A 25,966-nucleotide genomic window follows, 5' to 3' on the forward strand; every position below is an offset into this window, starting at 1 on the left:
TGTACCTGGAACACTTTACCTTACTTTCTTTTAATTTATTATTATTACTTTTTTTTAAAAAAAGATTTTATTTATTTATTTGACAGACAGAGATCACAAGTAGGCAGAGAGGCTGACAGAGAGAGAGGAGGAAGCAGACTTCCTGCCGAGCAGAGAGCCCGACTCGAGGCTCGATCCCAGGACCCTGGGATCGTGACCTGAGCCGAAGGCAGAGGTTTAACCCACTGAGCCACCCAGGCGCCCCTTTATTACTTATTTTTAATGAGGCTCATCTCCTAGGACTGACTCAGGGACCCACAGATAAAGGCATGTTAAGCAATTATTATATCATAATGCTGTTTCTTTCAAAAAATAGGATAACACTGCTATATGCTAACTGACAACATTTTCTGCTAGCTTTAGAAAATCTTAGATGATCCCTTACAAGTCTCAGCTAAACTGTCACTGATGGGAAAACATACTGGTTGTATTAGCTGCTGTCTTATAGGGAATAGAATGTACTTTGAACCAACTGTGCTGCCTCCCTCAATTCTTAAGTTTTTAATATGTGGGAATGGAGATTATACCTTTTACCATTTTACCTAATGACCACTCTTTAATATTTTTTCTTCCCCTTTCAGAGACTTTGGGAGTGGTCGTCCTTTCTGAGTGTTATTTGGTAGTTCTCCCTCATCTTTCTAACATCTGAATTTTGGAGTACCTGAAGGCTAGTAAATCTTTTGTTCTCTTCTATCCTTTAGCTACTGCCAATTCCAAGGTATTCTCATTTAGTCTTATAGTTTTTAATATTTCCTAAATGTTGATAATGTACAATATATATTTTTAGCCCTGATTTCTAGACCTCTCGAGCACTAGACTTTATATCCTTTGGTATTCCTACTTGGATATTTAATAGTCACTTAAAACTTAGCATGTCTAAAATTGAACTCTTAATTCTTTACCTCTCTAAACAATCTACTGCCCCAGTCTTTATCTAGTTACTGGCATACCCTTCACATATTTACTCGGGAAGAAAATATGGTGGTTATCCTTGATTCCTCTCTTTTTCTCACACCTTTTATAAAATTAATGAGCATTACTGCTTCTACCTTGAATATATATCTGGCATGCAACTTCTTTTCCCAACTCTAGTCTGTGTCAACATTACATCTCACTCAAACTACTCTACTAGTCTTTTCTGTGCTTCCATATTTGCCACCACCCTCCACAATCTATTTTTATAGAACAACCAGAGAAATTACTTAAAAACATAATTCTATTTCTCTCCTTTTAAAAAAGTCTTTATAATATGATGTTAAGAGAAGCGTTTTGACTGAGTCAGTAGCTGTCAGATAGCAAAGGGAGTTGGATGACAGAGAACCTTTAGATATTTCAAAATAACCAAAAGCAGTTACAGGATTCTAATATACATTACCTACATCAAGTGTAAAAATTTGAGACAAGAAGAATATTCATGAAGAGGATTTTTGAAGAGGCATGAAAAGAACTTGGCTATGAGTCCCACCTCCAATTATGTAATGAAGATACTCTGGTGAGACCATTCAGAGATCTCAACCTGTGATGCCTACAGCCTTTAGTGAAACTGTAGAATTGTTTTTTGTTTTGTTTGTTTTGTTTTTAACTCCCAGCTGAGAAATATAAAGGGCTGCAGTTGGGTAGCCAAGCTGCTGATGCTGGAGTTAAGCTCATTGTTTTGGGTTTGGTCTGTGCATGCAGAATTCAACGCAGTAAAAGATTTGTGTGTGTTTCACATACACCAGGTGTAGGCCATGTAGGAGTAGAGCTGTCCTTAAGCAATTTTAAATCCTTCCCAAAAACATTACAATGAGTAGTGATGAGATTGAGGGGAAAATAACCAGCCAGAAGAAAATAGAATACAGAAATTGGAGTAAAATATATCTACTGTGTTCTCTGAACCCATGGAAGTGTGAATGAGCTAAAGAATGAGTTTTAAACCTACTAAGCTCAGAGAGCAGAAAGTCATTTTATATTAGTGGTGGTTAGTAAGAAGTTTCTTTTGTTTGTTTTTTCCTTCCCAGGCCCACCTCTTTGAACATGGTAGTGTCGGAAGGATAGGTTATAAAAAATGGAAGGGAGGAGGGAGTTAAAACTTAAGTCAGATGAAAAGATGAGAAAAATCTGTGATAACCTTGAAGCATAGATTTCTCATTTACCAAAGGCCCCAACCAAGGATGAAAAAGATTTTTAACTTTATCATCATCATCATCATGATCATCATCATCCTCCCATCATTTTTGAATCAGTTTGTGAATATCCATGAAATAAATCACTGGAATTTTTATTGAGATTGTACTGAATCTATAAATCAAGTTGGGATGAACTGACATCTTGATAATATTGAGTCTTCCTGTCATATTCTCCATTTATTTAGTTCTTTGACTTTGTTCTTTAGGTCTTTGTAGTTTTCCTAATATAAATCTTATACATACTTGTTACATTTATTCATAAGTATGCCATTTTTTGGGAGCTTCTATTCTAAATGGTATTGTGTTTTGAATCATAAATCCCACTTGTTTATTGCTGGTATATAGAAAGGGTGATTAACTTTGTGTATTTAACTTTATCCTGCAAACCTGCTATAATACCTGATTAGTTCCAGGAATTTTTCATTGGTTATTTCAGATTTTCTACAAAGACAGTAATGTTATGTGTGAATGAAGTCAATTTAAATTTTTTTCTTAATTTGTATATTTTACTTCCTTTTCTTGTCTTATTGCATTAACCAGGACTTCCAGTACAATGTTGAAAAGGAGTAGTGAGAAGAAACATCCTTGTTGTTCTCAATCTTAGGGGAAAGCTCTCATCATTAAATGTGATGTTAACTGTAGATATTTTGGTAAGTATGCTTTATCAAGTTGAAGAAGTTATTTGGTTTATTTCATTGAGAGTTTTTATAATGAATAGGTGTTGAATTTTGTTAATTGCTATTTCTGTATCTATTGATAAGATCATATGTTTTTTTTCCAGCTTGATAATATAATGAATTACATTAATTGATTATTGAACATTGAACCAGCCTTGCATACCTAGGATAAATCCCACTTATCATGGTGTGTAATTATTTGTATATATTGTTGCATTTGATTTGTAAATATTTTTGAGAATATTTACATCCCTGTTCATGAATGATATTGGTCTTTAGTTTTCTTGTAATATTTTTGTCTGATTTTGAATTAGGGCTATGCTAGCCTCATAGAATGAATTTGGAGTTATTTTCTTAGCTTCTATCCTCTGGAAGAGATTGTAGAGAATTGGTAAAATTTGTTCCTTAAATATTTAGTAGAATTTGCCAGTGAACCCATCCAGGCCTGGTGCTTTTAGGCCTGATGATATTAATCATTGATTTGTTGTCTTTAATAGAAATAGGCCTATTCTTACTGTTGATTTCTTCTTGTATGCATTTCAGAAAATTACGTCTTTCAAAGAATTAGTCCTTTTCATCAAGGTCATCAAATTTGTGGGTATAGAGTTGTTCATGGTATTCCTTTATTATAATTTTAATGTTTAGAAGATCTATAGTGATGTTACATCTTTCATTTCTATATTAATAATTGTATCCTCTCTTTTTTTCCCCTTAGTTATCCTGAGTAGGGGCTTATTGATTTTACTGATACTTTAAAAAACCCCGGCATTTGGCTTTGTTGATTTTTCTGTATTGATTTTCTGTTTTCAATTTTATTGATTTCAACTGTAATTCTTATTTATTTAAAAAATTTTTTGGTCTATTTTGCATCTACTTTGCTTTTCCTCTTCTAATTTCCTAAGGTGAAAACTTAGATTACTGATTTTAGATCTCTATTCTTTTCTAACATATACATTCAATGCTGTAAGTTTATCTCTAAAGACTGCTTTTGCTCCATCCAACAAATTTTAATAGGTTGTGTTTTCATTTTCACTTAGTTAAAATATTTTTAAATTCATCTTGAGACTTTTTTCTTTGCTGTATGTATATTATTTAATATTCATGTATTTTGGGGCTTTCAGTTATCTTTGTTATTGTTCCTAGTTTAATTCCATTGTAGGCTCAAAGAAAGACATTGTAGGATTTCTATTCTTTTAAGTTTATTCAGGTGTGTTTTATGGCCATCTTGGAGCTTGAGAAAAGTGTGTATTCTGCTATTGTTGGATCATCATCTATTCTCTAGATTGTCAATTACATCTCATTGATTGATGATGCTGTTGAGTTCAACTATGTCCTAACTGATTTATCTGCCTGCTTGATCTATCCATTACTGATAAAGGGGTGTTGAAGTCTCTAACTATGATAGTGAATTCATCTGTTTCTCCTTAAAGTTCTTTTTGTTTCTGTCTCATGTAGCTTTATGTTGTGTTATGAGGTGCACACTATTCTTTTTAAAGTTTTTTGTTCTTCTTATTTTTTTATTTCCTTCTTTCCTTCTTCTTTTCCTTTGCAGTGTTTTGAAGTAAATCCTTGGCATTATATCATCTTTTTTCTAGAAAAATTACCTAAAATAATGACAATATACTATCACATCTAGCAAAATTAGTATAACATATTTTATCTAGTCCATACTGTATTTCTTCTGGTTATTTACCAAGTATCATTTATTATAAATGTTTATTTGAGTCAGAATTTGAACGTCTTTTTAATTTATTAATTTCTTACCTTTCATTTAAAGGGAAGCCCCCAATCCTCCCCTATTTTTTCAGTGATATCAATTTATGAAACAAAATGGATTATTATCCTGAAGAGTGCCCCACATTCCATATTTGGCCAGTTATTTTTTCATGGTTTCATAAAGAGATTTTTCTATTTCCTTTTATTTCTGTAACTGATAGATTTAGAAATTGATTAAATTCAGGATTTTTTAAATGATGAATGCCTTGTGGTGACATTAGATATTTCATATTACATATGATGTCCTCAACATCATAAGATTGTCTCACTTGTAGTGATGCTAAAATTAATTAGTAGGATTAGGTGGCAAATTCCAAATCTTATTTGTTCTTCTTGTTCCACTGGGAACATTTTCAAGGTGGATCCTATCTCCATTTATCATGACACCATTTGTCTTTTTAACTTCCTTGCTTTCTGGCTCTACTAGATATTTCAGGCTTATCTTGTTTAATTCTTGCCCCAGGTCTCAAATCAACTATTTCTTCAGGGGGTCATGGTTCCCTTTAATAAAGGGACTGTCTCAGGCCAGATTCTCTAGTGCAATATAGATTTTGGTGCAATAGATTTTGGTGTAATCTTAGGGTAGCATGAGTAAAGGAAATAGAAAGTGAGGAAGGAAAGAATGGGAAGCAAGGTAAGATGATGTATACTCAGCTTATTGATTTATGCTAAGCTTTGATGGGGCCACATCCTTGCTAAATACATCTGCAGTCATGTGGGATGTCTCCTGATAGGCTGTATGAAGAAATTACTTTTGGTGACACCTATAGTAGAGAAAATAGGGGAGTAAGTTCATCTGTTAGGCTCCATCACCTATTTATTCCCCATTAGTCAAAGTTCACCCCAAAGAATTAGTTTTTTGCACTTCTGCATCATCCAATACATTTAAGGCTTAGTTGGGAAGCCAGAACCTATACCCTGAGCTGTGACATTTGATCTACATACAAAACTTGTGAGAAGCACTAGGGCCCTAAAAGTATGCCTGGATGGCCTGGCTTTGAGAATTATACCCAAAGGTAGTACCCTGGCTCTGGGTAAGGGTATTGGTTGGTCCCATGCATTGGAATTGAGGGGACCTGAAGGAATTTAGTCAGTTAGGTGGCAGATGAGGTGGAACAAGCATCCCAGGGTCTAAAAGACAGGTGAGTGAATCAGGAGAGGTATATAAAATATATTTGATATAGAAATATGTCAATTTTACAATATAATTTTAAACATTGAGATTTATTCCTGAATCTGAAAAGATCCAGTTTATTCTAATCTGAAAAGATCCATTCTTTAGCATGAAGATAGTACTCTTATAAAGTAAAAACTCAACTGTATGAGTTAGGATACTGCTGGAGAGCACACACCATTGCCATCACATTCCATTAGCTGGAACTCAGTTATTTGTTCATATCTAAGTTAAAGTAAAGCTGGGAATTATGGTTTAGCTGTAATCCTGGGAGAGGAAGAAACAGGCATGGTGAGCAAGTTTCTGCCTCTTAGGTAATGTTTAGCATTGGAATATTTCTAATGTATTGTGTTGATGTTCTCTTAACTAGTTATTGGTTCTTGTTAGAGTTTAATTTGTAATATGCCACAAAGATTACTGATGAGGGGATCCAGATGTTTGACCAGATGTAGAATTTTTTAATTAAATTTGTCATCTCAAAATATTTGTGTTCTGCTATAGCTGAATCACACATTCACAAATCTTGGGTTGCTAAATTCTTTTACTGTAGTCTAACATTCAGGTCAAGAGATAATGCTACCTTTCTATAAGGTTTGCAATGGCACCATAAGCCATGCTTAATCTGCTTATTAAAACCGCAGTTCAATTTTATGTGGTAGAAACCACCAGGTATTTAGTGAATTTTATTTGCATCCATTTAATGTTATTCAGTGTAAAATATATTCTTGCACATTTGTAAATAACAATATATATTTTATAAAGATGACTCAGTATTATTATTGTTACATAAATTTTAGAAAAAAATAGAAGTACATCAATGTGGCATGTTATAATATTTTTCTGAGAACTAAAGCTTTTTATTGACAGCACAGAAAATTAAAATAAGTTTCATTTGGTGTAAGTTTTCCTTTTGCATTAAAAGTTATCTTAAGAAAATGATCTAGTATTTCATTATAAGTGGTAAAGATCAAGACACAGAGATATGTCTATAGTCCCTATTAAAATGCTTTTAGTTATATTTCACAGGTGACTATTTCTGCCAGGAAATCTAAAACAGACTTTTTCAACTTTTTCTTATGGAAAATATTAAACTTATACAAATGTTCAGAGTAGTATAATAAATGTCTATTAACATATCTTTCAACTTCAATAGTAACCATTGTTCCATTCTTGTTTCATAAATTCTCCTCAAATTTTATTTTATTTTATTTTAATTCTTTTAAGGTTTCATTTATTTATGACAGAGAGACAGTGAGAGAGGGAACACAAGCACAGGGGAGCTGGAGAGGGAGAAGCAGGCTCCCTGCTGAGCAGGGAGCCCATATGGGGCTCAATCCTGATCCCGGGATCCTGGGATCATCACCCGAGCCAAAGGCAGACACTCAACTGACTGAGCCACCCAGGCTCCCCTCTCCTCAAATTTTATTTTAAGGCAAATTCCAGATATTGATTTTTTAAAATATTTTATTTATTTATTTATTTGACAGAGATCACAAGTAGGCAGAGATATAGGCAGAGAGAGAGAGGGAGGGAAGCAGGTGCTCCGCTGAGCAGAGAGCTGATGTAGGGCTTGATCCCAGGACCCTGGGATCGTGACCCAAGCTGAAGAGGCTTTAACCCACTGAGTCACCCAGGTGCCCCCAGATATTGAATATTTTAAGGGAAATGCAAGATATAATATCAATTTTACCTGTATATTCTAATAAATACTTTTTTAAAAAGTAACTGTTAATACTATTATCATTTCCTCTTCTCATTCTACTATCCAGCCTACATTCAAATTTTCCACATGGTCTCAAAGTTGTCTTTTTGTGACTGGTTTATTGAATCAGGATCCCAACAAGGGCCACACATTGCTTTCTGCTGATATTGCTTCTCAGGCTGTTTTAATGTGTTAACAGTTCTTTTCCCTACTTTAAATTCACATGCTGTTTATTTGGGAAGACATGAATCTTTTGTCCCACAGAATATACTACATTGAAGATTTAGATGGTTTCTTCCTGTGGTATTATTTAGGTTCTTTTATTCTACAGGATTTCCTGCTAACCAACATTTAGGCCTATGATTTTTTTTTTTAATTTTTACTTAAATTCCAGTTTAGTTAACATTCAGTGTAATATTACTCAGAGGGCTAAAGTTTTGATACATTCAGGTTCATGATAAAATTTTTAGAGCATTAATATTAAAGAGATAGTGCTGTTTACCACCTATTCTATCATATTAATGTCTCTATGTCTCCTTTTCAGTGATGTTAAAATCAGTGGGTTCAGATGATGGCAGCCTAAAATTTCTTATTTATTTATTTGACAGAGAGATCACAGGTAGGCAGAGAGGCAGGCAGAGAGAGAGAAAGAGGGGGAAGCAGGCTCCCTGCTGAGCAGAGAGCTCCATGCAGGTCTCATTCCGAGGACCCTGGGATCATGACCCGAGTTAAGGCAGAGGTTTTAACCCACTGAGCCACCCAGGTGCCCCAACAGCCTAAAATTTCTATTGCACTGTCCTTCATCAGCCTTTTAACCAATGATTTTATTATTTACCAAGAATCATTAACTGAGTAAATTTTGTTAATTCTATCATTCCTCTTGCATTTGTTAGCTGTGGTTCTTTCAGAAAGTAGAGCTATTCTTCATCAACTATTTGATTATCCTGAGGCACAGTTTTTACAGGAAAGGCAAAATACTCAGTTCTGGCCCTTTTGATATTTTATAACAATTCTCAGAATAATGAATTTTGCACCTAGCAAAGATCCTATGATTTGTGTATATATTAGTTTGAAATCATAGATTTGTAGATATTTCACGTGTTTCTATCCATTGCTGTCATTGTTCTTCTTGAGCTCAAGTTATCACATCTTTGTTAGTGGGAGGTGTGTAAGTCTCCACTTAAATTATAGTTTTTATGAGCACAGTAAGAAGTCCCAGTTTCAGCTCATACATTCACTACATGAGACCTTAAATCAGCCACTTCTCCAAGAAATTTCCTTTTAGTGATAAATGAAATTTGGAGACTGCATTTTGTGTGTTATTTATTTATTTGTATTATTTTTCCATTAAGAGTTGTCATTGTTTTTCTAGACTTCTGTAGAACAAAGCAAAAAATAGGTTATTTATAAGAAAAAGTTTAAATGAGATATGAATTCATACTGATATTTCTATATCAAAGGTTGCAGGTTTCATTTAATTTAATTTTACAGATATATCTTTTATCTTGAAAATTCACTCTTCTAATACTTCAACATTTATATTCATACATTGGCTAATTAAAACATAATTATGCTAGTTACACTATTCACAAGATAAATAAATTTAGCTCAAGATTTCCTTTTGGGGTGTGTGTGTGTGTGTGTGTGTGTGTGTGTTTTGTCCTTGGTATGTATGTCCCATTAGGAATGTATTGTCAAAACACTGACTTGAAATACTTATCTATATGGTTGTAATTCTTCTATAAAGAGAAAATAACTTACCAACTGTTGGATCAACATATTGTTAGTTTCAATATTTATTTATCTATTTATTCTTGTTTTTAGAGGTTATTTTGATTTTTGCCTTTTTATTTAATTTTTAAATTAACATAAAACCTTCATGTAGTTCCAAAGTCAAAACTATGAAATAAGTACACAAAGAAAGAGCTGGTTTGCAAGGGGAGACAAGATGGCGGGGAAGTAGGAGGAGGCGCCTTTTCAACCTGTACCCTAAAGTGAGCTGATTACCTACCAAAGAATTCCGATCACTTATGAAATCAGCCTGAGATCAGAATTATACACGTCTGGATCTCTACAGGGGCAGAAGACACCAGTGGACAGGTAAAGCAGAGTGGGAATGTCGGACTGATATCGGAAGATAAACAAAAGGGGGAGAGAGACACCAGAGGTGACCGATTGGCAAGTAATACCCCTAATATGAGAGTGCCCAGCATCTGGGGACCAGCATTAACTTGGAGACTGGTTGAAAGCATTCAAAAAGAGCAAAGGATTGCAGGGGGGAAATTGTGGGAATGGGGGCAGCTAGGGACAGGGGCTTAAGTCCCCAGACCCAGGACAGCCTCCCCTGGTGCTGAGCCAGAGAGAGTGTGGCAGAGAAACCAGGTCTTGGTCCCTGAGGCTCCAGCGCACCCGAGAACGCGTGGGGTCTGGCTCCTGTGAGGGGCTGAGAGCCTCGCCAGATGGCAGAATGCTGAGCCGTGCTAACAGAGCCTGAGACATGCGCGCCCCTCACCCTCCCCTGAGAGAGGTGCACGGAGGCCCAGCCCGGTGCTCTTAGACCCATGCCATACTATCAGAGCCTGAGATGTGCACGCGCCCCACAACCTCCCCTGAGAGAGGTGCTCGAAGGCCCAGCCTGGTGCTCTCAGACCACGCCCTGCTATCAGAACCTGAGACAAGCATGACCCACACCCTTCCCTGAGAGAGGTGTGTGCAAGCCCAGTACTCTTAGGCCCAGAAAGACCAGGCACACCCAGCCCGGGCCAGTGGGAAAATCTCAGTGTGTGATCGCTGCTTGGAATCTCTCTGGCAATCTGGAGCTGCCCAGACAGCTGCTGCTGCCATGGATTTCGGTACAAGCAGAAGATCCTGTGTCCCCAGGGACTGCGACTCGGAACCTGCTCTGCCATGGGCCAAGGGGGAATTTATATGGGCTCTGCAGCACCCACAGGGGAGCAGACTGAGGCTTCTCTCTGAGAGGGAGGTCGGCGTGCAGTTTGCTTTCATCTAAACCTCCAAAAATCATCAAAAGCGGTCAAAGCAAGAGAAAAAAAAGCGAAAAAACATAAAAACCTCCAGAGAACAAAAAACCGGTTTCCTCAGAGCCCACCCCCTTGAGGGGGCAGGAGGACTTAACTCAGGGAACATCATTGACTGAAAACACACGTGGCAGTCCCCTCCCCCAGAAAACCAACTAGGAAAAAAAAAAGACTACAAGAGAACAACCACCACTATTTCATAGATAAAACTTTTATTTTTAACTCGTTCCCACTATTCTGGTTCATTTTTAAAATATAGATAATTTTTTAATCTATTTACCATCACAGTGAGATGTCCAGTACATCAAATTCTGTAATAACCTTCTAACCTGAACTTTTTGATACATACACCTGTGTTTTTCTTTTGCATTTCTATTTTTTAATTTTTTTAATTTTAGTTTAGTTTAGTCTAGTTTATTCCTTTTTTTATTTTTATTTTCTAATATTCATATAGAGTTAAACTTCAAGGTAATCCCCTTTCCCTAATCAATGCTACCCCTATAGGTAAACCAATTTTTAACCCCCCTTTATCTTAGGAAAGTTGAGTCCTTTAACAAAGATATCAAGATATATCCAGGAAGAATCAAAACAACCTTCCTCACACACACTGAGAATTTATAACCACTCTCCCATCCTTTTCTTCCGCCAGTGTTTCTGTGTTTTTGTGTTTGTCCTGATAGTATATAAATCTTATACTTAGGGTTCTTTTTGATGAGGTTCTTCCTTTATTTGCCTATATATATATTTTTTTTCTCTTGCCATATACTTTTATCAGTCTTTTTGTTTGTCTCTTTTTGTTTGTATACTTCATAAATCTGACCTTGGGGCCCATTTGGGCTGAACCTTCTATCTTCCCTTTCTTTCCTGTCTCTCTCTCTTTCTTTTTCTTTTTCTTTTCTTTTTTCTCTCATTTGGGTGGGGAATCCTGATTGCTCAGAAGCGTTCCAGGGTGCATCTTGACTGCACCATGGTCGATACATCCAGCTACATCCGTACAGCCATCTCTCACCAAAATACTAGGAGGAAGAATGCCCAACAGAAGAAAAATACAGAGTATGGGCCTTCTGCAACAGAGCTAACAACTATCAAAATAGACAATATGTTGGAAAGAGAATTCAGGCTAGCAATTATCCAGGCAATAGCTAGGTTGGAGAAAGCCATGGATGACCAAACAGAATTGATTAGGGCAGAACTGAAAGTGACCAGAGATGATGCCCACAATGTTAAGGCAGAGCTGAAAGCTATCCAGGGATGAGATTCACAATGCTCTCAATGAGTTCCAATCTAATCTAAATTCTCTCAAAGCTAGGGTAACTGAGACAGAAGATAGAATTAGTGATCTGGAGGACAAACAGATAGAGAGAAAGGATCAGGAGGAAGCCTGGAACAAATAGCTTAGAAGCCATGAAAACAGAATCAGGGAAATAAATGATGCCATGAAACATTCCAATGTTAGAATTATTGGAATCCCTGAAGGGGAGGAGAAAGAAAGAAGTCTAGAAGATGTACTGGAACAAGTTCTTCATGAAAATTTTCTGAATTTCACGAATGGAACCAGCATTGATGTACTAGAGGCAGAGCGGTCTCCCCCCACGATTATAGACTCCAAAAAAACATCAAGGCACCTGATAGTCAAATTGAGGAATCATAATTGTAGATATAATCTCTTGAAAGCTACTAGGAAAAACAGGCTCCTTACTTACAGAAGAAAGCCCATCAGAATAACGTCAGACCTGTCCACAGAGACCTGGCAAGCCAGAAAGGGCTGGCAAGATATATTCAGGGCACTAAATGAGAAGAACATGCAGCCAAGAATACTTTATCCACTAAGACTGACATTCAAAATGGATGGAGAGATAAAGAGTTTCCAAGACCGGCAAGGCTTAAAAGACTATGCAACCACCAAGCCGACACTGCAGGAAATATTAAGGGGGGGGTTCTATAAAAGAGGAAAAATCTTAAGAAGAGCATTGAACAGAAATATAGAGACAATCTACAGAAAGACTTCAAAGGTAACACGATGTCAATAAAAAAGTATCTATCAATAATCACTCTCAATGTGAATGGCCTAAATGCACCCATAAAATGACACAGGGTTGCAGATTGGATAAAACGACAGGACCCATGCATATGTTTTCTACAAGAGACCCATTTTGAACCTAAAGATACACCCAGACTGAAAGAGAAGGGATGGAGAAGCATCTTTCATGCCAATGGGCCTCAAAAGAAGGTTGGGGTAGCGATTCTCATATCAGATAAATTAGATTTTAAACTAAAGACTGTAGTCAGAGATACAGAAGGACACTACATCATTCTTAAAGGGACTATCCACCAAGATGATCTAACAATTGTAAAGATCTATGCCCCCAATATGGGAGCAGCCAATTACATAAGAAACCTGTTAATCAAGATAAAGAGTCATATTGATATGAATACATTAATAGTAGGAGATCTTAACACGCCTCTCTCAGAAATAGACAGATCATCCAAGCAGAAAATCAATAAAGAAACAAAAGCATTGAATGACACATTGGACCAGTTGGACCTCATAGATATATACAGAACATTCCACCCTAAAACAACAGAATACTCATTCTTCTCAAGTGCACATGGAACCTTCTCCAGAATAGACCACATACTGGGTCACAAATCAGGACTCAACTGATACCAAAAGACTGAGAATATTCCCTGCACATTCTCAGATCAGAATGCTTTGAAATTGGAGCTCAATCACAAGGAAAAATTCAGAAGGAACTCAAACACCTGGAAGCTAAAGACCACCTTGCTAAAGAATGCTTGGATCAACCAGAAGATCAAAGAAGAACTGAAACAATTCATGGGAACCAATGAGAATGAAGACAGTTCAGTCCAAAACCTATGGGATACAGCAAAGGTGGTCCTAAGGGGGAAATACATAGCCATCCAATCCTCCCTCAAAAAAACTGAAAAATCCAGAATACATCAGCTGGTCTCTACACCTTAAAGAACTGGAGAATCAACAACAAATCAAACCAACTCCACACATAAGAAGGGAAATCATCAAGATTAGATCAGAGATCAATGAGGTAGAAACCAGAGATACAGTAGAACGTATCAATGAAACTAGAAACTGGTTTTTTGAAAGAATCAATAAGATCGATAAACCATTGGCCACACTAATCCAAAGAAAAGAGAGAAAGCCCAAATTCATAAAATTATGAATGAAAAGGGAGAGATCACAACTAACACCAAAGAAGTAAAAACAATTATCAGAAGTTATTATCAACAGTTATATTCCAAAAAGCTAAGCAACCTAGATGAAATGGATGCATTTCTGGAAAACTATAAACTCCCAAAATTGAATCAGGAAGAAATTGACAACCTGAATAGACCGATATCTAGTAATGAGATTGAAGCAGTGATCAAAAGTCTCCCCAAACAAGAGCCCAGGACATGAAGGATTCCCTGGGGAATTCTACCAAACTGTCAAAGAAGAAATAACACCTATTCTCCTGAAGCTGTTTCAAAAAAATTGAAGCAGAAGGAAAACTTCCAGACTTTTTCTATGAAGCCAGCATTACCCTGACCCCAAACCAGGACAAAACCCTACCAAAAAGGAAAATTTCAGACCAACAACACTGATGAAGATGGATGCTAAGATTCTCAACAAGATCTCAACAAACAGGATCCAACAGCACATTGAAAAGATTATCCACCATGACCAGGTGGGATTCATCCCTGGGCTACAAGGATGGTTCAACATTCGCAAAACAATCAATGTGATAGAACAAATTAATAAGAGAAGAGAGAAGAACCATATAGTCCTCTCAATTGATACAGAAAAAGCATTTGACAAAATCCAGCATCTGTTCCTGATTAAAATGCTTCAAAGTATAGGGATAGAGGGAACATTCCTGAACTTCATAAAATCTATCTATCAAAAAACCTCAGCAAATATCATCCTCATTGGAAAAAGTTTGCAGCCTTCCCACTGAGATCAGGAACACGAGAAGGATGCCCACTCTCACCACTCTTGTTCAACATAGTATTAGAAGTCCTAGCAAGAGCAACCAGACAACAAAGAGAAATAAAAGGTATCCAAATGGGCAATGAAGAAGTCAAACACTCTCTCTTCGTAGATGACATGATTCTTTATATGGAAAACCCAAAAGAATCCACCCCCAAACTACTAGAACTCATACAACAATTCAGTAATGTGGCAGGATACAAAGTCAATGTACAGAAATCAGTGGCTTTCTTATACACCAGCAATGAAAATACAGAAAGGGAAATTAGAGAATCAATTCCATTTACTATAGCACCAAGAACCATAAGATACCTGGGAATAAACCTAACCAAAGAGGTAAAGGATCTGTACTCGAGGAACTACAGAACACTCATGAAAGAAATTGAAGAAGACACAAAAAGATGGAAGACCATTCCATGTTCTTGGATTGGAAAAATAAACATTGTTAAAATGTCTGTACTGCCTAGAGCAATCTATACTTTTAGTGCCATTCCGATCAAAATTCCACCGGTATTTTTCAAAGAGCTGGAGCAAATAATCCAAATATTTGTATGGAATCAGAAGAGACCCCGAATCGCTAAGGAAATGTTGAAAAACAAAATTAAAACTGGGGGCATCACGTTACCTGATTTCAAGCTTTACTACAAAGCTGTGATCACCAAGACAGCATGGTACTGGCATAAAAACAGACACATAGACCAGTGGAACAGAGTAGAGAGCCCAGATATGGACCCTGAACTCTATGGTCAATTAATCTTCGACAAAACAGGAAAAAATATACAGTGGAAAAAAGACAGTCTCTTCAATAAATGGTGCTGGGAAAACTGGACAGCGATATGTAGAAGAATGAAACTCGACCATTCTCTTACACCGTACACAAAGATAAACTCAAAATGGATAAAAGACCTCAACATGAGACAGGAATCCATCAGAATCCTAGAGGATAACATAGGCAGCAAACCTCTTCGATACAGCCACAGCAACTTCTTTCAAGATATGTCTCCAAAGGCAAAGGAAACAAAAGCGAAGATGAACTTTTGGGACTTCATCAAGATCAAAAGCTTCTGCACAGCAAAGGAAACAGTCAAGAAAACAAAGAGGCAGTCCACGGAATGGGAGAAGATATTTGCAAAAGACAGTACAGACAAAAGGTTGATATCCAGGATCTATAAAGAACTCCTCAAACTCAACACACACAAAACAGACAATCATATCAAAAAATGGGCAGAAGATATGAATAGACGCTTCTCCAATGAAGACATACAAATGGCTATCAGACACATGAAAAATGTTCATCATCACTAGCCATCAGGGAGATTCAAATTAAAACTATATTGAGATACCTCTTTCCACCAGTTAGAATGGCCAAAATTAGCAAGACAGGAAACAACATGTGTTGGAGAGGATGTGGAGAAAGGAGAACCCTCTTCCACTGTTGGTGGGAATGTTAGTTGGTGCAGACACTTTGGAGAACAGTGTGGAGATTCCTCAAGAAATTGAAAATATAGCTTCCCTATGCCCCTGCCATTGCACTACTGGGTATTGACCCCAAAGATACAGATGTAGTGAAAAGAAGGGCCATCTGTACCCCAATGTTTATAGCAGCAATGGCCACGGTCGCCAAACTGTGGAAAGAACCAAGATGCCCTTCCATGGACGAATGGATAAAGAAGATGTGGTCCATATACACTATGGAGTTATGCCTTCATCAGAAAGGATGAATACCCAACTTTTGTAACAACATGGACGGGACTGGAAGAGATTATTGTGAGTGAAATAAGTCAAGCAGAGAGACTCAATTATCATGTGGTTTCACTTATTTGTGGAGCATAACAAATAGCATGGAGGACAAGGGGAGTTAGAGAGGAGAAGGGAGTTGAGGGAAATTGGAAGGGGAGGTGAACCATGAGAGACTATGGACTCTGAAATACAGTCTGAGGCTTTTGAAGGGACGGTGGGTGGGAGGTTGGGGGAACTAGGTGGTGGGTATTGGAGAGGGCACGGATTGCATGAAGCACTGGGTGTGGTGCAAAAACAATGAATACTGTTATGCTGAAAATAAATTAAAAAAATTAAAAAGAGATATATTTAACCTTCTTGTAATCCTGAAAAATAAAATTATCAAGGACAATTAAAAAAAAAAAAGAGGGACAAACAGCTATTGGACCATGGGGGGAGAATTCGAGAGATAAGTGACACCATAAGACAATCCAACATTAGAATAATTGGGATTCCAGTAGAAGAAGAAAGAGAGAGGGGAGCTGAATGTCTATTGGAGAGTATTATTGGATAGAATTTTCCTAATATGGCAAAGGGAACAAGCCTCAAATCCAGGAGGTGCAGAGAATCCCCCTCAAAATCAACAAGAATAGGTCCACACCTTGTCACCTAATAGTAAAATTTACAATTCTTAGCGACAAAAAGTAAATCCTGAAAGCAGCCCGGGACAAGAAGTCTGTAAGATACAATGGTAAAAATATTAGATTGGCAGTGGACTTATCCACAGAGACTTGTCAGGACCGTAAGAACTGGCATGATATATTCAGAGCACTAAGTGAGAAAAACATGCAGCCAAGAATACTATATCCAGCTAGGCTATCATTGAAAATAGAAGGAGAGATTAAAAGCTTCCAGGACAAACTAAAACTGACAGATTTTGCAAACACCAAACCAGCTCTACAGGAAATATTGAAAGGGGTCCTCTAAGCAAAGAGAGACCCTAAATGTAGTAGATCAGAAAGGAACAGAGACAATATACAGTAACAGTTACCTTACAGGCAATACAATGGCACTAAATTCATATCTCTCAATAGTTACCCTGAATGTTAATGGGCTAAATGCCCCAATCAAAAGACACAGGGTATCAGAATGGATAAAAAACAAAAGCCATCAATATGTTGCCTACAAGAAACTCATTTTAGATGGGAAGACACCTCCAGATTTAAAGTGAGGGGGTGGAAGAAAATTTACCATGCTAATGGATATCAGAAGAAAGCTGGGTGGCAATCCTTATATCAGATCAATTAGATTTTAAGCCAAAGACTATAATAAGAGATGAGGAAGGACACTATATTATACTCAAAGGGTCTGTCCAACAAGAAGATCTAACAATTTTAAATATCTATGCCCCTAACGTGGGAGCAGCCAACTATATAAACCAATTAATAAAAAAATAAAGAAACACAAAAACAATAATACAATAATATTAGGGTACTTTAACACTCCCCTCACTGAAATGGACAGATCATCCAAGCAAAAGATCAACAAGGAAATAAAGGCCTTAAATGACACACTGGACCAGATGGACAACACAGATATACTCAGAACATTTCATCCCAAAGCAACAGAATACACATTCTTCTCTAGGGCACATGGAACATTCTCCAGAATAGATCACATTCTTGGTCCTAAATCAGGTCTCAACTGGTATCAAAAGATTAGGAGCATTCCCTGCATATTTTCAGACCACAATGTTCTCAAGCTAGAACTCAATCACAAGAGGAGATTTGGAACGAACACAAATACATGGAGACTAAACAGCATCCTTCTACGTAATGAATGGGTCAACCAGGAAATTAAAGAAGAATTGAAAAAATTCATGGAAACAAATGATAATGAAAACACAACAGTTCAAAATCTGTTGGAAACAACAAAGGCAGTCCTGAGAAAAAATATATAGTGGTACAAGCCTTTCTCAAGAAACAAGAAAGGTCTCAAGTACACAACCTAACCCTACACCTAAAGCAGCTGGAGAAAGAACAAGAAAGAAACCCTAAACCCAGCAGGAGAAGAGAAATCATAAAGATCAGAGCAGAAATCAAAGAAACAAAAAAAACAATAGAACAAATCAACGAAACTAGGAGCTGGTTCTTTGAAAGAATTAATAAGATTGATAAACCCCTGGCCAGACTTATCAAAAAGAAAAGAGAAAATACCCTAATAAATAAAGTAATAAATGAAAGAGGAGATATCACAACCAACACCAAAGAAATACAAACAATTATAAGAACATACTATGAGCAACTCTACACCAACAAATTTGACAATCTGGAAGAAATGGATGCATTCCTATAGACATATAAACTACCACAACTGAACCAGGAAGAAATACAAATCCTGAAAAGACACATAACCAGTAAAAAGATTGAAACAGTCATCAACAATCTCCAAACAAACAAGAGCCCAGGGCCAGACGGCTTCCCAGGGGACTTCTACCAAACATTTAAAGAAGAATTAATTCCTTTTCTCCTGAAACTATTCCAAAAAATACAAATGGAAGGAAAACTTCCAAACTCATTTTATGAGGCCAGCATCACATTGATCCCAAAATCAGACAAGGATCCCATCAAAAAAGAGATTTACAGACCAATAACCTCGATGAACACAGATGCAAAAATTCTCACCAAAATACTAGCCAATAGGATTCAACAGTACATTAAAAGGATTATTCACCACAACCAAGTGGGATTTATTCCAGGGCTGCAAGGTTGGTTCAATGTGGTATAATACATTAATGAAAGAAAGAACAAGAACCATATGATACTTTCAATAGAAGCTGAAAAAGCATTTGACAAAGTACAGCATCCCTTCCTGATCAAAACTCTTCAAAGTGTAGGGATAGAAGGCACATACCTCAATATTATCAAAGCCATCTATGAAAAACCCAATCACAAATATCATTGTCAATGGAGAAAAACTGAGAGCTTTTCTGCTAAGGTCAGGAACATGGCAGGGATATCCATTATCACCACTGCTATTCAACATAGTACTAGAAGTCCTAGCCTCAGCAATCAGACAACAAAAGGAAATTAAAGGCATCCAAATCGGCAACAAAGAAGTCAAACTCTTTGCAGATGATATGACGCTATATGTGGAAAACCCAAAAGACTCTACTCCAAAACTGCTAGAACTTGTTCAGGAATTCAGTAAAGTGTCAGGATATAAAATCAATGCACAGAAATCAGTTGCATTTCTCTACACCAACAACAAGACAGAAGAAAGAGAAATTAAGGAGTCCATCCCATTTACAATTGCACCCAAAACTATAAGATACCTAGGAATAAACTTAGCCAAAAAGACTAAGAATTTATATTCAGAAAACTATAAAGTACTCATGAAAGAAATTGAGGAAGACACAAAGAAATGGAAAAATGTTCCATGCTCCTGGATTGGAAGAATAAATATTGTGAAAATGTCTGTTACCTAAAGCAATCTACACATTTAATGCAATTCCTATCAAAGTACCATCCATTTTTTTCAAAGAAGTGGAACAAATAATCCTAAAATTTATATGGAACCAGAAAAGACCTCGAATAGCCAAAGGAATATTGAAAAAGAAAGCCATAGTTGGTGGCATCACAATTCCGGACTTCAAGCTCTATTACAAAGCTGTCATCATCAAGACAGCATGGTACTGGCACAAAAACAGACATATAGATCAATGGAACAGAATAGAGAGCCCAGAAATAGACCCTCAACTCTATGGTCAACTAATCTTCGACAAAGCAGGAAAGAATGTCCAATGGAAAAAAGACAACCTCTTCAATAAAAGGTGTTGGGAAAATTGGACAGCCACATGCAGAAAAATGAAATTGGACCATTTCCTTTACACCACACATGAAAATAGACTCAAAATGGATGAAGGACCTCAATGTGAGAAAGGAATCCATTAAAATCCCTGAGGAGAACACAGCAACCTCTTCAACCTCAGCCGCAGCAACATCTTCCTAGGAACATCACCAAAGGCAAGGGAAGTAAGGGCAAAAATGAATTATTGGGATTTTATCAAGATCAAAAGCTTTTGCACAGCAAAGGAAACAGTTAACAAAACCAAAAGACAACTGACAGAATGGGAGAAGCTATTTGCAAATGACATATCACATAAAGGGCTAGTGTCCAAAATGTATAAAGAGCTTAGCAACATCAACACCCAAAGAACAAATAATCCAATCAAGAAATGGGCAGAAGACATGAACAGACATTTCTGCAAAAAAGACATCCAGATGGCCAACAGACACATGAAAAAGTGCTCCACATCACTCGGCATCAGGGAAATACAAATCAAAACCACAATGAGATACCACCTCACACCAGTCAGAGGGGCTAAGATTAACAAGTCAGGAAATGACAGATGCTGGCCAGGATGTGGAGATAGAGGAACTCTCCTACACCATTGGTGGGAATGCAAGCTGGTGCAACCACGCTGGAAAACAGAATGGAGGTTCCTCAAAAAGTTGAAAATGGAACTACTCTATGACCCAGTAATTGCACTGCTGGGTATTTACCCTAAAGATACAAACGTAGTGATCCGAAGGGGCACGTGCACCTGAATGTTTATAGCAGCAATGTCTATAATAGCCAAACTATGGAAAGAACCTAGATGTCCATCAATGGATGAATGGATAAAGAAGAGGTGGTATATATATACAATGGAATACTATGCAGCCATCAAAAGAAATGAAATCTTGCCATTTGCGAAGACGTGGATGGAACTAGAGGGTATCATGCTTAGTGAAATAAGTCAATTGGAGAAAGACAACTATCATATGATCTCCCTGATATGAGGAAGTAGAGATGCAACGTGGGGTGTTAGGGGGGTAGGAGAAGAATAAATGAAACAAGATGGGATCAGGAGGGAGACAAACCATAAGTGACTCTTAATCTCACAAAACAAACTGAGGGTTGCTGGGGAGGTGGGTCGGGAGAGGGGGGTGGGGTTATGGACATTGGGGAGGGTATGTGCTATGGTGAGTGCTGTGAAGTGTGTAAACCTGGCGATTCACAGACCTGTACCCCTGGGGATAAAAATACATTATATGTTTATTAAAAAAAGATAAAAAAATAAAGATAAAAAAAAATGTTCACTTGATATGTCCTACATACTCTGCTATGTAAAGATGAGAGAAATCCTTAGATGAATATAATATAGTCTCCATTGGAGGATCCATAGCCTAGAGAGTGGAGGTGAAGCATTCATAAGCAAATCATTGTAAAATCATGTGATTGCTGATGTAACAGAAATTTATACATGGTGCTAAGTGAGCACAAAAGATTACTAACTGTATAAGAATTATATCTAGGATAGATTGGGACAGACTGTTTCTAATAAAACATAATTATGCATTTAGTCAACTCTTTATAAAACTCATTGATGGTCTCCTTTCCTGGAAGAAGTGAATCATGTGTCTAACCCTAAATTTATCCCATTTGTTTTTTCTTCTTTGGTTTATTCTTTGACATGGTTTCCACTTTTTGAATTGAAACCAACAGGGATATGTATGGAGATTTTTGAACCTAAAATCACAAGAGCATGCAAAGTACTAACATTGTGATATTTTCAGTATGAAAACACTACCATAAGTACCATCATACTGTGGTCTGCATGAAATAAAGTCATTCATGTAGCTGACAATAGAGAAGATAAAATCAATAAAAAGAGAATTATTTATTAAAAAGATCTAATGTTACAAGAACAGTACACAGAACTATTATCTGACTGTGTCTTCCACATGATATATACCATTACATATAGTATATATACAGATTGTATACAATATATTTAATGGTTTGACATGAAGTCCACAGTACCTTTATTTGGATATGCAAAACATTCACTTTTCATGAAATTTTTGATTAGGAAGAGTGTTTTTTTTCCTTCAAAATTCAATTGACATTATACAAAAATACAGTCTCTTTAGTGATTTAAGACTGTGTGGTTACTAGACCATCCAAGAAAAAGCTCACTTAGTACTGCAGCTGAAAAATTAAGTACCTTGATAAGGAATGCTGTTCTGCTTTCTATAAAGTAAAGTATGTAATACATAAGTACATAAACATTCAAAACCTTTTTTTATAGGTTTATGATGCAAAATACATATTCTGTGCAGGTTGAGTAAAAACATCCCTTATCTCTGATTCCTGTAAGAATACCTCAGACATTCTACATGTAAATATTCTATCAGATATGTACCATCCATCAGCTAGTTGGGAATCTTTGTTATTTTGAATTTGTCATGTATTGACATTTTATTGGGTTTTGTTTTTATAAGGGTTTCAGTAATGACTTGATTCTTAAAAGTCCTTCACTAAATCTAGTATAAAACACCATGAAAAACAAAGAAAATGATTTACAGTATTAAGTAAAAATTGTCTATTCTTTTATATTGTTGCTGTATCTTTTTTTCTGATGCGTGATTTGCTTCTGCAAGCTAACCCCTAGTCATGAGAGTTCATATTTTGCCTGCTAAATAGTTCATATCTCTCTATCTGCAAAGTCCAGTCTCTCCCACCCCAAAGGAGGTGCTCAAAGAAGGCCACTTGGTTGTTATCATTCATAGGCTTCAATAGTCACCATCTGTAGTACTTTACTATAATAATGTGTAAACTAAAAATAGTCCTAAAAGGACTCACTTCTTGTTCATTTCTCCCAAACAGAATGAGTAACCAACTTAAATAGTTGTTCTGTATCTCTGAAACCAATCTTTTATATATTCAGAACAGAAATTCCAATATATCCTGATTCTATAGGGATTAACCTCTAGATCCAGCAGTGAGAGTTAAATATTGTTTCATCTTGCTTGCTGTTAAGGATGTTACAAACAAAATTAACAGGTTACATTTTATAAGAGAAAAGAGACTACTCTTTGTTTTCATATTAACATCATCTTTAAAACTAGTTTCTCCAAGCTCTTTTTTTGGCATTTGACTTTGCATTAACTATCCCTTCAGGCATCTTCCTGGATGTTATGTGAACTCTGACAGTCGGAACTTCTATATACTATCAAGTAGAAAACTTTCACTTCAATATCCAACTATCTAAAGTCACTTTGGTTCATGGTGACTCCCCAAAATAAAAAATGGGGAACATTTCCCAAGCAGTGTATGGCTAGCTGAGGCTCTGTAGTGAGGCCATGTTTCCAGAGCTTAATTAAAAAATCAATTTATTCAAGAGGTCCTTTTTATTTTAGTAATTGGTAACATTTTGTAAGTGGTATGTGATGCATGGAAGTGTTTAAAGAATCAAAATTTACTTGTTGGCTTGAAACATTTTAACTCACAGACTATATATGTATGCATTATTATTTGCACAGTGGATTTCCATTGTCCTTAAAATTGTTGGCAATTTAAAAAAAATTTGGACTTAATTCAACATCTATTTGGGCAGTAGGTGGGAAATGGGAAAGCTCTGTCCTGAATTCATTTTGTTTTCAAGTTAGCACCCTTGGCAGCATATCAGTGACTATGGTTTCTAGTGACCATATTTTTTTTGTGACTTTAATCTTTTGCTATTAAAATTAAGCATTTGTCATAGGCATAGCTATTGCAATTATTAGATAACATAGTAATTAATGAAAAACAGCACTTAAATTCATTGGGACTTGCTTTCTATTTACCTTGCACTAATGTAAATGGCTTATTCCCTATCCTAATAACTTGTTCTAGGGATATATATAGAATAATATATTGACAAATTTTGCTAATTCACTATGAGGTAACACAATATTTTTCAAAAAAACTTTTGTGTACTTATTCTATAATGGATTACACAACCGAAGTATTTTTTTTTTCATATCTTCTACAATTTTGTCAATTGGGATAGTTAGCCAAAGGGAAAATGAAAAACAGTAGACTCAGAATCTTTTAGCAAACTTTTCATTTTCAGTTTTGTATTTGTGTTTGAAACATATCTGCTAGAGACAACTTACTTAACAAATGGATGGCACACACTCAGGGTCATCAGATATAAAATCAAATTCCAACATATTAAAAAAGTAAAGAATACATTTGACAGAAATTACCTTTGCTTACAAAAAATTCATTACATACAATCTGCATATTTTATTGGACCAAGAACTGTCCTCTCCATTTACAAAACCAAAGAGAAACCTGAAGGTTAAATAATATTCCCCCCAACCTCCTGTAAGTGCACCATGTGTAGTCCCAAGTTTTTAAAGCTCATCTCAGGGTCCTGTGTCTCCACTTACACTACACTCTATTCACTGCTATATTCAGTCTAAAGCAAAGCAAAGCAAGGTAAGTCTGTAGTTTTCACCAAGAGGTTGAGGGAATCATCAATGCCAAGAGCAATGTTACCGATGATGAAGATGGGGAGAGTGTGTGGAGGGTCGACTGGGCACTAGTGATTTTCCCACCTGTGAAAATAGAGAAGCATTAAATGCAGCAAATTATTTTGATTTTGCTTGAGCTAGGAGAGAGTTGTTTTTAGGTTTTTAAGACAAAGGAGTGCACATGGGTTTGTTTCTGATGAGGGTGTGCTTATAAAAAAAGATAAGGTATTGGGCTCCCAAAAATTATATGGAAGGCAGAATTCTATGTGGAATACTGTCTTACAAGGCTATGTCATGTCTGAAAAACACATCTACTCTGAGATTTAGTTTAATTTTCACCAATGATGCACTGATGGAAAGCATCCCAAATTCCAGGGAGGTATGAGCAATAAAATAGTATATTTTACTGTATATTTATTGTATAGTTTAGGAAAGGGAACAAGAATAATTAGCAAAAGTTTGTGTCAATAGAATTCATAATTTAATTACGTCAGTCAGTGTTTGAGTTTGATAAACAAAAGTATTTTAATTTATTTATGGGTTCTCCACTGACTTGATTGTTTCAGTTGAACAGGCTTAAATTCTAGATTCTCATACCAAACTTGGCAAAGGCAAGAGATCCATCTTTCATCACTCTTACCTATATTATACCCAGGAGAAATTCTTCCTTTTTGGAAACAAAATATTTTATGCAGTTAATGTATTAAGGTGGCTGTTTGATTAAACACACTGATCTGAATGGATCAGTTTGAAGTAGTTTTGATAGTTCCACATAACAAACTCCACATGAACTAAGTACTACCCTTAGACCTAACTTAACGGTTCCTCAAGTCAGAAGTCTGAAGTATTGTCATCATGATCGATATTTAATGAACATTTACTACATGCAGTGCACTGTGATGAGCCCTTTATACATATCATCTTATTCAAAGCTCACAACATTTCCATGCAGTAAGTACCGTTTTTATTTCCCTGAGCTTAGATAATAGAACTTGCTTACAGTCATCAAGATGGGATTAGTGGAAACAGATGTTCTTATAATTGGCCTTAATTAAAACCTTACTGATAAATTAATCATAAAAAAAGATACTACCCAGTTTTTGGGATCATCATTCTGTCAAGTTACCTTCTCTGGCAACAGTTGAGTGTTAATGGGATCTGGTTATGATTTTTGTTATGGAAATAGTGTCCACATTTTTTCCCAGATGTTTATTTAAGAGCTGGGGCACCATTTTCTTGGTAACACACACACATATAGGCACACACACACATAGCAACAGCAGCAGCAAATCTTTTCTTAGAAAATGTTCATATTTAAG

At 36.3% G+C, this 25,966-nt stretch overlaps 1 protein-coding gene across 1 annotated transcript in view; it reads right to left on the bottom strand.

Moving 5' to 3' along the window:
• Positions 1-23,500: 23,500 nt before the first annotated feature.
• The window catches only part of CNTN5 (contactin 5), a 1,378,753-nt gene continuing 1,376,287 nt past the window's right edge, over positions 23,501-25,966 (bottom strand). Inside the window, exon 26 of the mRNA XM_047692818.1 lies at positions 23,501-24,731. Coding sequence (XP_047548774.1) covers positions 24,628-24,731 — 104 coding nt within the window. The 3' untranslated portion in view covers positions 23,501-24,627. The remainder of the gene's footprint in view (positions 24,732-25,966) is intronic.

The sequence above is a fragment of the Lutra lutra genome, chromosome 10 (assembly GCF_902655055.1).
Source record: "Lutra lutra chromosome 10, mLutLut1.2, whole genome shotgun sequence".
Lineage (NCBI taxonomy): Eukaryota > Metazoa > Chordata > Mammalia > Carnivora > Mustelidae > Lutra > Lutra lutra.